Source organism: Mya arenaria, chromosome 5 (assembly GCF_026914265.1).
Source record: "Mya arenaria isolate MELC-2E11 chromosome 5, ASM2691426v1".
Taxonomy (NCBI): domain Eukaryota; kingdom Metazoa; phylum Mollusca; class Bivalvia; order Myida; family Myidae; genus Mya; species Mya arenaria.
The window spans coordinates 1,462,868-1,479,114 of NC_069126.1; the positions used below are offsets into that span (position 1 = coordinate 1,462,868).

Genomic DNA, 16,247 nt, shown 5'->3' on the forward strand with positions numbered 1-16,247 from the left:
ATATTCAGTTTTAGGTCAGATGTAATGTATCAATAGTTTGAAAGTGCACTTAATATTTTTTGTTTTACGGACTGTAGCGTTCTTTTATATCGAGTTCGTTTAAAAAGATATTAATTGTATTTAGGAAGTTATATTAGTAGGGTTTATCCTTAGAAATATGTTGTTTTGATTTTTTCCCCGATTTTAAATGTTCGTTGGGTTTCATTTTACTTTATACATTTCCTTTTAGATAGACAATCGTTTTTAATAACACCGACAATTGACTTATAATAACAAAGAAACGAAGCTGAAAGAATAGATCAAATGTTGGATAAACGTTTTATTGATTATTTGGAAGTTTGGCGTTACAATCGATTTTGATCGGTAATCCTCAGTTTTTGATAAGGCTCAGTGTTTCAACGTGTATAACAAAACATGTACATTGAGTGCCGACGAAGCCTTCGCATACATCCTTTCAAAAAATATATTATTTTGGCATCCATTGTGTCTCGACACCACTTTGATCAAAACTTGACACACCGTTCAAAGCCTAGCTTTACAGTTAGAGATTAAATAAATGTGTGTTGATTTTAAAGTGTGAGTTCAATTGTATTCAATTATGTTCAACGTGAATGCGCAAAGTTTTGTAGATGGTGACATTTCTAAGGTGTAGCAAAATTCCATCGTGGATTGAATCCAAAGTTTTCACTCGAGGATATTCCCTTATGAATAGTTTGATTATTAAATTTAAATTGAAACAACTATAGAAAATATCATTCCGACTAATATCAACGTTTGTTTCGTCGTAAGAACTATACATAACAGTTACATTTGTATGCGTACCCAAAGGTAGGGTTTCAATCAAACGTTTTTACATGTATATATGATAATTCTGAAAGATTTATTCTTAGCCCATGTTCCTTGTGTAGTTAATCATCCCATGTTCCTTGTGTAGTTAATCATCCCATGTTCCCTGTGTTGTTCATCATCCCATGTTCCTTGTGTAGTTAATCATCCCATGTTCCTTGTGTAGTTAATCATCCCTTTTATCGGCAAGAGGGCCTGATCTTAATAATGGTACAAGGACTTTGGAAACAAGCCATTATACAGATCGTTATATGTGTTTGATTTAGCAATAGCATGTCCTACATTTAGGAAAGCAAATCATATATTGACACCTAAGCTAATAATAAGACGCATTATTCACAAAGCTCTGAGGAACGCAAAGGCAGTTTATTAAATCTGAGTTTCCAAATTGCTCCTTGTCGATGATCTTTTCTACAAACTTGTAGGATTTTGCCGACGTGATTATTTAAATTGCTTCTTATTTACTACATACCACTTTTATGGATGTGTTTTAGAAGGAAATCAACAACAAATAGCGTGTCTAATGTCATGGTGACATGTATTTTTCGTAGATATTATGCATAAACATTAAAATACATATGAAACAAACCCAAACGCGTTAAAGCTATACATGTGAACTAATTTCATTTACACGTGTTAATTCAATCAACCCGTGCACATAACTGTACATGGACATGAATAAAGAATACTACAGACTGAAATACACAAATATATCCTATATAGTTATTTTGTTTAAAGCAATCGCTCCGTACTTAGATAATGTCAAAATATCGTATGGAAAATGAAATTGCATGAGAAACATGGCGGTAAAATCTCAACTATGATATCCAAAGGAATACAACACAGTTTGAGCAAATAAATGCGTTAAATAGTAAGTAGAAATTTCACATACAAGCATATTGAGTGTAAAATGCGGGTAATTTTAGTCGAAGTTAACAAGATCACTGATCATTGTGATTGTTTTCACAGGGCAGGTATTATATCTCCTGTACACGTTTCTTTGAACCTTATTTTTCTTCATTCAAAGTTTGTCTCGTTCCAAACCTTGAAAGAGTTCAGTAAAAGAATGCCCAAAGTTTCATTCAATTCTTCCATTAGTTTCCGTGTTTTTCTTTGCACAAACTTTTTTAAGAAACCAGGAGGGACAACTCTCCAACCATTTGACCAAAAGTTATCATTCTTGTTCTGTGTAAAGCCTAACATTGTCATACATAAATCTTTGAAAGTTATTCCCTGGAAAAAATTGCCTATAATGTATAAAGTTGTTGTTTTTTTAACTTTGCAATTGGCCGTAGTATAAATTGCGGCCCTTATATAATAGGTTCAATATCGTTTGTAAGGGGATTGCTTGCAGCTTACCTAAATATGAAGTAAATGGCGGACACTATATTAAAGATAAAGATATGGCAGCTTGTAATTTGTTCTTTATTTGAACTGAAATCGGACTTGGGGTGACCTATTGTACAGTGTTGTAAGACCAAACAGCTTGTTTGTAACACTAGTATCATACTGTTTCTCCACACAGCAAACCGTTTCAAATGATACCAAGATCGTATTTGGGTCACCAGTCATACATTTCCATGAGTGTACATTTGATACCATAAAAATAAATAATATTACACAGTGTATAAACAATTTCGCAATCACCATCTATCTATGTTACAAGTTTTTCACACAAACATCACTCACAATGTCTACAATTTGTGCACATAGTAATTGCTTAATATGTTAAAGTTAAACATTTCTACTTGTTAGCTGATACAAAATTGTATTGTCTTTCATCATTACTGAAATATGCCCATTTACATAAATCATTAAAATTATAGTCTATTTGTACTATTGCACAGCAAACATTAGATAACTGCAAATAATTATATAGTTCCACACCAAAGCATCATTTCCCTGTTTACCAAACCTCTCGAACAGTAGTTTGCAGATAACCAGTTGACAGTGGGGAAATAATAAACTATTCATAATATTAGAATAAATACATTACGGTAATATTTTGTGTTTCTCAACCCTGCGCAAAATACTACAAACAATTGTAAGTTAGCAGTGTCATAACACTTGATAATTGCTTCATTGCACAGGTTGGATGTCTATCGACGTATATTCACTTCTCGGATGAAACCATATTCGAATATTAACATATTCTGTCTAAAGCCATTCTCCTCATATTTTCGTCAGCAAACAGAGGATGCCATCCGGATGATGTGCCTTCAAGTTTTTATTACACAATCACATGCGTAATCCCATTACCATTAACACAATGCGGGATGTTAAATTATCTTTTTCTTTAGTATCACAAATGAACCCTGTACATCTAAAGTCTCTTAATTACTTTTGGGAATACAGCACTTGCTTTTTCGTGTTTACAAATGTCGACAAACTGGCCCGTAATTGGCCACGAAACGTGATGAAAGTCATTTCTTAAGACAAACTTTTCCGGTTATTTCTTATCGGTAATTAACGATGAAGTTCACGTGTTCCTAAACAAAAATCGTCATATTCGACAACAATTCAATTGCCATTGACTGCAGAAGAGCGGATGGCGTGTAGTTTGCCTATCTAATACCTTTCTCAGTTGTTCCTGGTGAAGGCATATGACTCAAGGACGACACTAACACAGCTAACGACGTCATGAAAAGTACTGTTATCAATGATGACGTCACTGACAAAGCGTCGTTACACAGGTTTTTACCACACATACACAAATTTCCGTTTCCAGAGCCTTCTGATCGGCATACACCATCGTTCATCATTATCCTGAAACGCTTCAGACGATGGGAGCAAGTTCTGTGCATATATAGTTGATCTGTAAGTAGACATATAACATTATTATAACATTACATAGGCATTACATTTACATTAGAAATGTCCAAATTTCAATAAACGGGGTCGCTCGATTAGTTATATACTTATTATCGCTGTGTTTTTAACATTGCATATGCTACTTATGCTAAGTTCCTGAAAAAAGTTGAAGAGAAAAAGCACGAGGAATGTTCTTTTCATAGCAGACATATTTATGAATCAACAAATGGTGACGTTGTTATCTTTTTCTCTAAGTAGGCAACCCTCCATATCATTTACAGCCAGCAAATATTAAGATCAACATTTTATAAGAAAAACTGCAAAAACAAGCTCAGTAGGCGAAAATTTAAACATAAACCACATTTAGTGGCATAGGGTAAACGCCAAAGACATATAACACAGACAAAAACACAATTACAAACCAGAAACATGGAACATTTCGAAAACCTTAGTCTTACTGTCATAGTAGTGCGTCCACTTGAGGCAGATGCCGCTCTCACACTTGATCACCTCGAGCGCCTTGCCTTTGTCTTCTCGCGGGTCAACGGGGTCCGCACACGAGCTGTTCTGCGCAGGACCGAAACAGTAGAAGCAGCGGATAGGCTCTGGAATTGACAAACAGAAGGTACAGTAGAAGCAAAGGCCATGCTCTGTCGTGTTAATATAGAGAGAAGAGTAAAAGCAACGGGTATGCTCTGTTATGGTAATTTAGAGAGTAGATTAAAAGCAATGTGTATGCTCTGTTATGGTGATAAAGAGCAGAGTAAGAGCAATGTGTATGCTCTGTTGTGGTTATATAAAGTAAAAGCAACGGGCATGCTCTGTTATGGTAATATAGAGAGAAGAGTAAAAGCAACGACATTGCTCTGTTATGGTGATAAAGAACAGAGTAAAAGCAATGCGTATGCTCTGTTGTGGCAATATAGAGAGTAGAGTAAAAGCAACGGATATGCTTTACTATGATGATATATAGAGTACAATGAAGTTGACAGATTTGTTATCTAGTGCAGCAGACTCATTAATAGGATTAGAAGCGTTTGGAATTGAAGCAACTGAATTTACACAGTACAAGAACCAGCTAAGTAATGAAATTAAGAATGGTAACTGAATTCAGTATTAGGATCGCGTACGCTATGCAATACAAAAATAGCGAGAACGTAATATACTCTGTAAAAGATAAATAGTCAGTAAGGTAGAAGTAATGTTTGAGCTGTTTTAGAGAAACAGTAAGTACAGTACACGCTCGCTTATAAATAAATAGTGAGTACAGCACAGTCTTGTATTAGAGAGAAGGTGAATGGAGCAACGACTATGTTTTAGAGAACAGTACAGTAAAGTAGAGAGTCAGTGATTCAGCAAATGTGAATAAAGTATAGGCTCTGATTTGGAGATAGATTAAGTACAGTAGAGATTGTGTGATATAGAATGAGTAAGTACAGTAAATGCTGTTTAAATAAATAATGCGTACAATAGAGGTTATGCGAGTACAGTAGAGATTGTGTGATATAGAATGAGTAAGTACAGTAAATGCTGTTTAAATAAATAGTGAGTACAGAAGAGATTATGTAATATATATAAATAGTAAGTACAGTGGAAACTTTGTAATATATAAAGTTCAGTCAAGGCTATTTTATAAAGAAGTTTTGAGTACTCTAGAGGCTCTGTATGTAAGAAATATTAGGTACAATAGTAACTCCGCTAAAGAGAAATAATAAGAGTAGAAGAGTCTCTGAGATAAAGAAATAGTGGGTACAGTAATTTCTACTTTATAGTGAAGGAGTATGGACAGTATTATGAAGTACCCCATCATAGAAATATTAAAACAGTAAATGTCCTTCATAGTCTGTAAAATAGAGGGAAACATGACAACAGCATTGATATAAGATTACACTGGATGTTTTTCTATGATGTATAGAGAGTCAAGTTGGTCTGTACACAGACTTAGACATCCTATTTACATTATGTTTTGATCTCGTTTTCCCGCAATACGTGAAATCGATGGCAGTGTAAGCAATGATTCCATTACCAGAAAAATACTTTTATCTTGGAGTGCTTATTCTCCTAATACTGATATTTACCAAGCACATCAGTATGTCACAATATTTGTCTCGGAAATGTTGAGTATTAGGTCAGATATAATATATCAATATCCTGAAAGTGCACTTAATTTCTTGTTTAACGGATTGTAGCGTTCTTTAATATCGAGTTCGTTTAAAAAGATATGAATTGTATAAAATGCTTTTATGTATTTAGGAAGTTATATTAGCAAGTAGGGTTTATCTTTAGAAATATGTTGTTTTGATTTTTTCCCCGATTTTAAATGTTCGTTGGGTTTCATTTTACGTTATACATTTCCTTTTAGGTAGACAATAGTTTTAAATAACAGCGACAATTGACTTATAATACCAAAGAAACGCAACTGAAAAATTGAATCAAATGTTGGATAAGCGTATTATTGATCATTTGGAAGTTTGGCGTTATAATCGGTTATAATCGGTAATCCTCGGTTGTTGATAAGGCTCAGTGTTTCAACGTGTATAACAGAACGTGTACATTGAGTGCCGACGAAGCCTTCGCATACATCTTTTGAAAAAAATATATCATTTTGGCATCCATTGTGTCTCGATACCACCTTTGATCAAATCTCGACAAACCGTTTGAACCCTAGCTTTAACGTTAGAGATTAAATAACTGTGTGTTGGTTTTCAAGTGTGAGTTTAATTGTATTCAATTATGTTCAACGTGAATGCGCAAAGTTTTGTAGAAGATGACATTTCTAAGATGTAGCAAAATTCCACCGTGGATTGAATCTAAAGTTTGCACTCGAGGATATTTCCTTAGGAATAGTTTGATTATTAAATTTAAGTCGAAACAACCATAGAAAATATCATTCCGACAAATACCAACGTTTGACAGTATCGAAATCTAATATTTATGACATCCTTTTTATGGTTGAGTAGCACATCAAAGAGTGTGTTTATTTCCTAGTTATTCCTACTTCTGATATGAGGTTTCTATTTCTATAAAAAAAGACAATCATCATGGTTCAGCGGAGTTGCCTTCTTCAAGATATGTATTTCATGCAGATGTGCTTTTGCATTAAATTTTGAAAACAAATTACCACTTTTGTACCAGAAGAGGTGCCCGGTGTTGTTCAATTAAATAGACAATGGACAATATATTTGTATATTGAAAAGGACATTCTTTAAGACCATTATTTTGTGTCTTTAAAATAAAGGCCAACGATTTAAAACAATGTTGAAAGCAATGATCAGTTTTCATCGTAGAAAAACTCAACAGCTCTAGGAAAGTTACCTACAACATCAGCAACACTATGATAAGCCTTTTAAGTGCATTCATCTCATGTCAATTCGGAACTTTTACTACAGGTGACAGCTTAATCGATGTGTGCAATATGTGTCACGAATGTGGATATTATAATTAAAACGCAATACGTTTGCTGCCAAAAATATTATTTTTTGTGCAATGCAAGATATTTATATGAATTATTATCCACATAAGGTTTATGACCGAAATGAGATTTCAACTAAATCAGAGTTCAATGTATTGTAACATGTACATGCAAAGTACTCAATTGTCAGTGTTCAATTCTTTTGTACTTGTATTTGTAAGGTAAATTTTCAATATAAACTAGAGTTTTCAATTAATAAGAACATCTTGTAAAACGTGGCTTGTTATGTTATTGCTGATCATATTTTTATGTTACTGACACAATGAACAATAAGCAATATGCAATACTATGAAAAAGTCGACAAGAAACTCTTTAAATAACTAACCACTTTATGACTATTGACCGCGTACACATGTAAAACAAACTTGGATTGATGTTTTATTCGACTGGTAATTTATAGAAACAGTCATGAGCAAATTCAATTTCTTGCATTGAGAATTTATGTAAATACATATATGGTCAGTCCAGAACCATTCGACACATCACTTGTACCTTGGTACCCTGGATGAAAATAATGTTTACAAAATACTATTATAATCATTTGTAGTATTGAAATGTTGACATTGTTCCATGTTTGCATGGGCCGGTGGTCTAAAAATACTAAATACACCGGTTTTTTTTTTCGGTATGTATCATCGTAATCCACCAAATAGTTTAAGCAAAATATAAAGAACGTTTGAAATGCATGGCCATCGTGACAATTTATTTTATAAGCATGTCATCCAGTTATTTATCTTCTAATCCGTCTGGATTACCGACTTTGTCTTTATGATTACTGAAAGTAGGATATTGGTGCTATGGAGCGTTGAGCATTACTCGTTGTACGGAAACTGCTAATGCCTTACTTCGGGTAATGTATTTGCTTTCGAAAGACTTCCCTGTATCATTTTCCTACCCAGCATTCCTGTCTTTACACGCTAACTATCCCGTTTTGGGTCAGACAGTCTGACCATTAGAATGGCAGTCCTGTATTGGAAATAAGCCATTATACTGATCGTCATAATTGTTTTATTTGTCAATGATATGTCTTGCATTTGGAAAATAATAAAACCTACATTGACATCGAAGCTAACCATTAGACGTATTGTCAACACAACGCTTTGAAGTAATTTGTTTAAATGCCAGTCGGTTAAATCTGAATTTCCAAATTCCTCTTTTCTAAATTACTCCTCTCTGTTGATTTCGCCAATTTTTTTAACCTCCTGTGTAGTAAATACACATTATACTCATGGATCTGTATTTGAAGGATATGAACAACAAATAGCGTGTCTTATGTAATGGTTACATATAATTTATAGATGATATGCATACAAATAAGCATACATATGAAATAAACACGTAAAAGGTAAAAACTAAATTCATTTACACATGCTAATTAAATCAACATGTGTATATATCAAACAATACATGTACATGAATATAAATTGACTGACTGAAATGCACACATATGTATTATATAGTTTCTTTTCCATCAAATGTTCGCCAGTTGTTTTTTTCAAAAGTAATCATAACATGAGTGGCATTAGAAAGTTTACGGTAAATACACATAAAAACAACATAATTTGAGCAATTATATGCGTTATAAAATAGTAGGTTCACCGATTCACATTCATGTAAATAAAGTGTAAAGTCTGATGTTTGCATTTTGCTATACTTTGAACAACACAAACCAATGTTAAGGACATCTAATAGATATATTTAAATCTACATATGGATGCATACGTGATATGTGTTCCGTATTACTTATTATATCTGGTTTTCGAATGGTAACAGTAGCAAGTTTGCACGAATTTTAACTATGTGTGAATGCATTTGATATGAGCATCGTGAATGGGGAAACAAGGGGTTATAAATGCAGAATGTTTAGTTCCTTCCAGCAGATTCGGAGTAATACTACAGAATATATGTAGTTAATCGAAAAATAAAATCGAATTACAAGGAGAGATAACTATGCAACAAATGGATCCAAGATAAATAATTATTGCACAGTGCACACTATAACATTGCTATTTACTAATGGCCAAATTTTAATTCAGTTGTACGTTTTCTTCGAGTAAGGCTTTGAATAGAATGTGCTTGATGTAAATTACAAGAGGAGATAACTCAACAACAATGTGCCAGTGAGTTACATATATTGCTTAACCTCACAGTGTCATCTATCAATTGTTTGATGTTTTATTTAATTTCATTTGGGGTTAGGCTTCTGACAAAGATGTTTGAAGATAATCAGGGAGTACAGGGGCGATATAACAGTATAATATATAACTTAATACATAAGAAGACAAGAGTTATCTTTTCTGCACTGTGAACAAATTCACTTTGCCATCAATTTTCAAAGTTCCATTCAATTCCATTTATAAGAGTGCTTTGAACAAATTCATCTAGGAAATTAAAGTATCAGGGGTGACAACTCTGCACTGTAAACAAATTCACTTTGCCATCTATCAATTTTCATAGTTCCATACAATTCCATTCATAAGATTGCTTTGGACAAATTCATCAAGGAAATTCAAGTTACAAGAGTTTTCGACTACTTTCTTTTCCGTTCGAGGAGAGCCCTGCACAAACTTTGCTTCAAAAATCAACAGAGATAACTTCGCAATAATCAGCCAGGAGTTCATATCATTGCACTGTGTACATCTTCACATTACCATCTATCTAAGTTCCAACTCAAATGTTCTCAAAGAATTAAAAGAGAAGACGGAGAAGAAGAAAAATCAACAACGATAAAACATATTGTCTCCCCTATCAGATTTCCTTCATATCCAGGAAATTCCCTTTATGCCGGTGAAACATCCATGTTTTAGTAGTGCGTCTAATACGTTTTGCTAATTTGTATAACATACATATTTCAGGATCAAAATATTTTCTACGTAATGTCAGTTTTATACACATAAATATCTAGATTCACAATAACTGAAATACAAATCATAAAAACTGTTGTGCAAATAGAGAAATACTGATGTAAAGGTAGTTTTTTTACTCTAAAAGAGCGAATAATTGATACCTGCATATACAGTTCAACCTAGATATCATTCTGAACTTTACCAAACACCTTTGTAACTTGGTAAATGTAACTATTCAAGACAGTTCTAAGTTTGCAGTGTCGTAACACTTGATTATCATTTAACTACATGTAGGTGTTGGTATCTGTGGACTTATATTTACTCTTTGGATCAAACCACATCCGAATTACCATGTTTTATCGAAATTCATTCATGTCGTTTTTTTTTGTTTTTATTCCTGTAAGAAAAGGTTTTCCTTCAACGTTTGAATACAGAATGAGATTCGTTTTACATAATCATTAGCACTGATCACGCGTTAGTTTTCTCTTTCTCTGAAGAATCACAAGGTTTAGATGTCTATCGAACTATATTCGCTCATTGGATCAAACCATATTCGACTATGACTATGTTTTGTCTATAGCTATATTCGTCGTTTTTGTTATGCTTCTGCAAACAGAGGATGCGTTTCAAATACTTTTCATACACAATCACATGCGTTAGCTCATTAGCATTCAAACCATGCAGGAAATTTTATCTTTCACTTTAGAATGACAAATAAACCTGGCACATCTTAAATCTCCTAATTACTTTTGGGATCTAAACACTACACTCTTGTATTCTTTGCATTGATTAGTGGGTTTACAAATGTGGATCAATTTTCTGTAATGAGCCGCGAAATGTCATGAAAGACATTTCTGAAGACACTTCAACACTTCAAACAGTTGACAATGAAAGTATTTACTGCTTTAGCTTATACTATTGTGATTGCCATTGACAGTAGATGAGCGGATGATGTGTAGTTTGCCTATCTAAAATATTTCTCAGCTTTTCTTGGAGAAGGAAGACTTCGATACACCGAAGGACGACGCCAATACAGCTAAAGATGTCATAAACAAAACCGACGTCAGGGATGGCGTCACTGACACAGCGTCGTTGCAAAGATTTTTACCACACATACAGAGATCTCCGTTTCCTGAACGCTCTGATCGGCAAACACCGTCGATCATCATTATCTTGAAACGCTTCAGGCGATGGGAGCAAGTTCTATGCATATATAGTTCACCTGTAAGTAAAAATATAATATTAATTAACAGACGAAAATGTATATTGCACTGGAAACGTCCAAATTCAAATGATCGAGGTCGCATATAACATTTAAAAGTATCATTATTACCGCGGTGTGATTAACATTATATAATTATTCTGCTTTTGAGACAATAGATCAAGCATTTTATATTTTCGGAAACGGGGAACATTTTCAAAGCATTCCATTTTTAAGACTTAATGTTGAATAACTGTTGTTTTCAGTACGAATATTTTATCCGAGATTAGATATATTTATATTTCAACGATATTTTATAGAGCAAGTTTATAGTTATTAAAGTGCGTCGGTGAATACAGCTGTTACCACTTTGTCAAGTGGCACTGGGTTGTGAGAGAAACAGTTCTTTAGCTTGTAGTTAAAATAGCAGTATCATTTAGACAGTAAGAGTTGAAGTATGGAGTCATGGTATCCAGTGACGATATAACTAGATTATCAGATTCTCACTCTGGTCTGTAGCGTTTGATGGAAAGACATTTGAAAGTGATTGAAGTAACTTCAATGAAACTTTAGTCTTACTATTATAATAGTGCTTCCATTTGAGGCAGATGCCGCTCTCACATTGGATCACCTCAAGCGTCTTGCCCTTGTCCTCCCGCGGGTCCACGGGGTCCGCACACGTGCTGTTCTCTGCCGGACCGAAACAGTAGAAGCAGCGGATAGGCTCTGGAATGGACAAGTATTGAGTACAGTAGTGACAACACATATCCTCTGAAATGGAGAACTAAAGAGTACCGTAAGAGGAATAGATAGGCCCTGAAATGGAGAAATAGAGAGTAGCGTAAGAGACATAGATAGGCTCTGAAATGGAGAAATAGAGAGTGCTGTAAAAGGAATAGATGACTCTGAAATGGGGAAATAGAGAGTACCTTCAGAGATATAGATAGGCTCTGAACTGGAGAAATATAGAGTACCGTAAGAGAAATAAATAGACTCTGAACTGGAGAACTAGAGAGTACCGAAAGAGGAATAGGTATGTTCTGAAATGGAGATATAGAGAGTACCGTTATAGGAATAGATAGGCTCTGAAATGGAGAAATAATTTGAGCTATCACTGAATGTAATTAATACCTCCAAAACACCATCTTCTAATAAAAAGTTTTCCTGGGGGTGATGCATGCCCATTGACAGCCGTATGTCGGCAACTATTAATGTAGTGGTCCTAATGTTTCTTTTGTAAAGTTGAAGTCAATACACTACCAACTACGCGTTTTCTGCACAATTCGCACATCGCCGTGATTTTTCCCTACCGCGGACGTTATCTTTTTGATCTAATGTTCACTATACTCCGTGATTGAAGCATAATGCACCCGTGTTCTTCCACCGCGTTCCACCGTGTCCAGCCACCGCGTTACGCGGCGATGCGAAGTTAGCGGTAATTAAGGTAGATGTCAATTTTCTGAAGGCGTTTTTACATATAATTCTAGACAGTTTTATCAAACCTATACACACTCGATCTAAAAATCTTGGTTCGTACTCAAAACGTAATTTGATCCCTAAAAATTATGCTTTGCAACTGTAAAAGTACTTAGACGCTACTGTCGCTACTGTATTGTGATTTAATTTAAGGTAGTAATATATGTATGTTTTAAACACAACAATATTGAAAGCAGTATCGTTACGAAGAATGAACAATGATAAGAAAAATTAAGAGGAATAACATTATGAAAACAAGATTTTTCATTGACAAAAAGAAGCGATTATATACAAATATTGATGAATGTCTCATTGAACACGGTTACTTACTTACCAAGTGTTTTAAAAGAACTCGTATCACGACAAAAATATTTAAATTTGAAATCATATGACACAATACTGGGAACGAGAATAGCCTTAGACAATGACAATTTAAATACGAATGGAATTACATATCATGTTATAACTTCATTTGCTATTCAATCAAAAGTGACATAAAATTATGGAGAAAGCATTCGGAAAACCAATTGCCCACGTACTAGCTTTTCATACTCTAGTTATATGTAGTATTTCTTTGGCAGGTATATTTTGGTATCAATGAACTTATTAATTAATATTCCAGCGACATAATTATCAATTCGGGGAAGAGATTGTTTACCCTCGCAATCAAGTGGAATCCATTCTGCGAGCACGGTTCAATTTACATGTACAATCATCTATCTGCACCACCTTTACCTGTTGAAATGCCTGACTATCGCGGTAAGTCGTATCTCGGCGATACGCCGCGTGTATATTTTCGGAAGTCAAACGCGGTAGCAGATATGAACGCGGCGATTATGCGCACCACCGCGTTGGCTACAGCGGAGTATATCGCCACGATTTCCCGCGATGTCGCAATCTCTTCCGCGTCGACAATGCGTGGTTGGTAGTGTACCTCAAAAACAAAGTATGTCATGTCGAGAAGGAAAAAAACCACATACATTAAATAACGTTTCTTGTGCCAGCACTTGTCCACAGTCAATACGTGCATAAAGTTCGAAGTCAATACCTCAAAGTGATGGAGTTATGGAAAGAAATAAAAAAAAGTATACGATTGATCAAAGTGCTATAACTCTAAAAATACCATACACAAGTAATGTTTCTTATGCACAGCACCTCTCCAACACGATCAATATGTCTATGAAGTTTGAAGTCAAAAACTTAAACCATATGGAGTAATGGGCAACAGTAGACTTCCTAGTAAAGAAATAAGTATAACAATAAATAAATACAGAGTCCATTTTGGGCCTTTAAAAACGATAATGCTTTTAAATGGAAAAGGAGAGGGCAAAAGAGGCTATAAATAAGTTTTGGATAGGAAAAATAGAGAGTAAATTTGGGAAATGGATGGAATTTTAATTGAAAACAATAACAGCTTGGTAGAGGCTACGGATAACGGAGAATGAAATTTAAAACATAGATATAGTGAGGGTACAATAGTGGCAACGGATCGGCTCTGAGTGGTAAAATGAATAGCAAAGTAGAGGCAGCGGATATGCTCTGGAATGGAGAAATATTGAATACTGAAGAGGCAACATATATTCTCTAGAATGGAGGATATAGAACATAGTAGTGACAAATTGGATTTGAAATTGAGATAAAGCTAGCAGACAAGCTCAAGTAAAAATTTGAGAAATAGAGATAAAGTAAAGGCAACATATAAGGTTTATAATAAAGACATAGAGAGTACAGTAGGGGAAACGGATGGGGTTTGAACTGGAGGTATAGAGTGTACAGTAGAGGCAATTTACGGATAGGGTTTGAAATTGAGATATAGAGTGTACAGTAGAGGCAACGGATAGGGTTTGAAATGAAGGTATAGAGAGTACAGTAGAGGCAACGGATAGGGTTTGAAATTGAGATATAGAGTGTACAGTAGAGGCAACGGATAGGGTTTGAAATGAAGGTATAGAGAGTACAGTAGAGGCAACGGATAGGGTTTGAAATTGAGATATAGAGAGTACAGTAGAGGCAACGGATAGGGTTTGAAATGAAGGTATAGAGAGTACAGTAGAGGCAACGGATAGGGTTTGAAATTGAGATATAGAGTGTACAGTAGAGGCAACGGATAGGGTTTGAAATGAAGGTATAGAGAGTACAGTAGAAGCAACGGATAGGGTTTGAAATGGAGATATAGAGAGTACAGTAGAGGCAACGGATATGGTTTGAAATGAAGGTATAGAGAGTACAGTAGAGGCAACGGATAGGGTTTGAAATGAAGGTATAGAGAGTACAGTAGAGGCAACGGATAGGGTTTGAAATTGAGGTATAGAGAGTACAGTAGAGACAACGGATAGGGTTTGAAATGGAGATATAGAGAGTACAGTAGAGGCAACGGATAGGGTTTGAAATGGAGACAAAGAGAGTACAGCAGAGGCAATAGATAGGGTTTGAAATGGAGATATAAAGAGTACAGTAGAGGCAATAGATTTGGTTTGAAATGGAGATATAAAGAGTACAGCAAAGGCAACGGATGGAGCTTGAAATGGAGACATAGAGAGTACAGTAGAGGCAACGGATAGGGTTTGAAATTGAGATATAAAGAGAACAATATAGGCAACGGAAATGGTTTGAACTGGTGTTATAGAGTACAGTAGAGGCAACGTATAGGGTTTGAAATAGAGATATAAAGAGTACAATAGAGTTAACGGATAGGGATTGAAATGGAGATATAGATAGTACAGTAGAGGCAGCAGATAGGGTTTGAAATGAAGATATACAGTGTCTAGTAGAGGCAACGGATGGAGTTTGAAATGGAGATGAAGATTGTACAGTAAAGACAACGAATAGGGTTAGGAATGGAGATTTAGAGAGTACAGCAGAGGCAGTGGATAGGGTTTGAAATGGAGACATAGAGAGTACAGTAGAGTTAACGGATGGGGTTTTAAATGGAGGAGGCAACCTATCGAGTTTGAAATGGAGACAGAGTGTTCAGTAGAGGTAGCGGATTGGGTTTGAAATGGAGGTATAGAGAGTACAGTAGAGGCAACGGATAGGGATTGAAATTGAGATATTAAGTGTACAGTAGATGCAACGGATGGAGTAAGAAATGGAGATATAGAGTGTACAGTACAGGCAACGGATAGAGTTTGGAATTGAGATATAGAGCGTTCAGTAGAGGCAACGGATTGGGTTTGGAATGGAGATATAGAGAGTACAGTAGAGGCAACGGATATATTTCGAAATTGTGATATAGAGAGTACAGTAGAGGCAACGGATTGGGTTTGAATTGGTGTTATAGAGTACAGAAGAGGCAACGGATAGAGTTTGAAATGGAGATAAAGAGAGTATAGTAGAGGCAACGGATAGGGTTTGAACTGGTGTTATAGAGTACAGTAGAGGCAGCGGATAGGGTTTGAAATGGAGATAAAGAGAGTACAATAGACGCAACGGATAGGGTTAGAAATGAAGATACGGAGTGTACAGTAGAGGCAACGGATGGAGTTTAAAATGGAGATATAGAGGGTACAGTAGAGGCAATGGATTGAGTTTGAAAAGGAGATATTGAGAGCTCAGTAGAGGCAACGAATATGCTATAGAATGGAGAAATTAAGAA

The 16,247-nt window shown here is 35.1% G+C and overlaps 1 protein-coding gene across 3 annotated transcripts in view; it reads right to left on the reverse strand.

Annotated features, from left to right (window-relative positions):
• LOC128234723 (protein quiver-like) overlaps window positions 1-16,247 on the reverse strand; it is a 33,682-nt gene that overhangs the window by 11,730 nt on the left and 5,705 nt on the right. The window contains exons 2-3 of one of the 3 annotated variants that reach the window (XM_052949154.1): window positions 4,116-4,262; window positions 1,363-3,661 (exon numbers count right to left, since the gene is read on the reverse strand). The exons of 1 other annotated variant lie outside the window; for it this stretch is intronic. In XM_052949154.1, coding sequence (XP_052805114.1) covers window positions 3,411-3,661; window positions 4,116-4,262 — 398 coding nt within the window. In that variant the 3' untranslated portion in view covers window positions 1,363-3,410. Of the gene's footprint in view, window positions 1-1,362; window positions 3,662-4,115; window positions 4,263-8,239; window positions 11,198-11,755; window positions 11,903-16,247 lie in introns of those variants that run through there. One more of the 3 variants, XM_052949156.1, reaches the window with a different exon arrangement.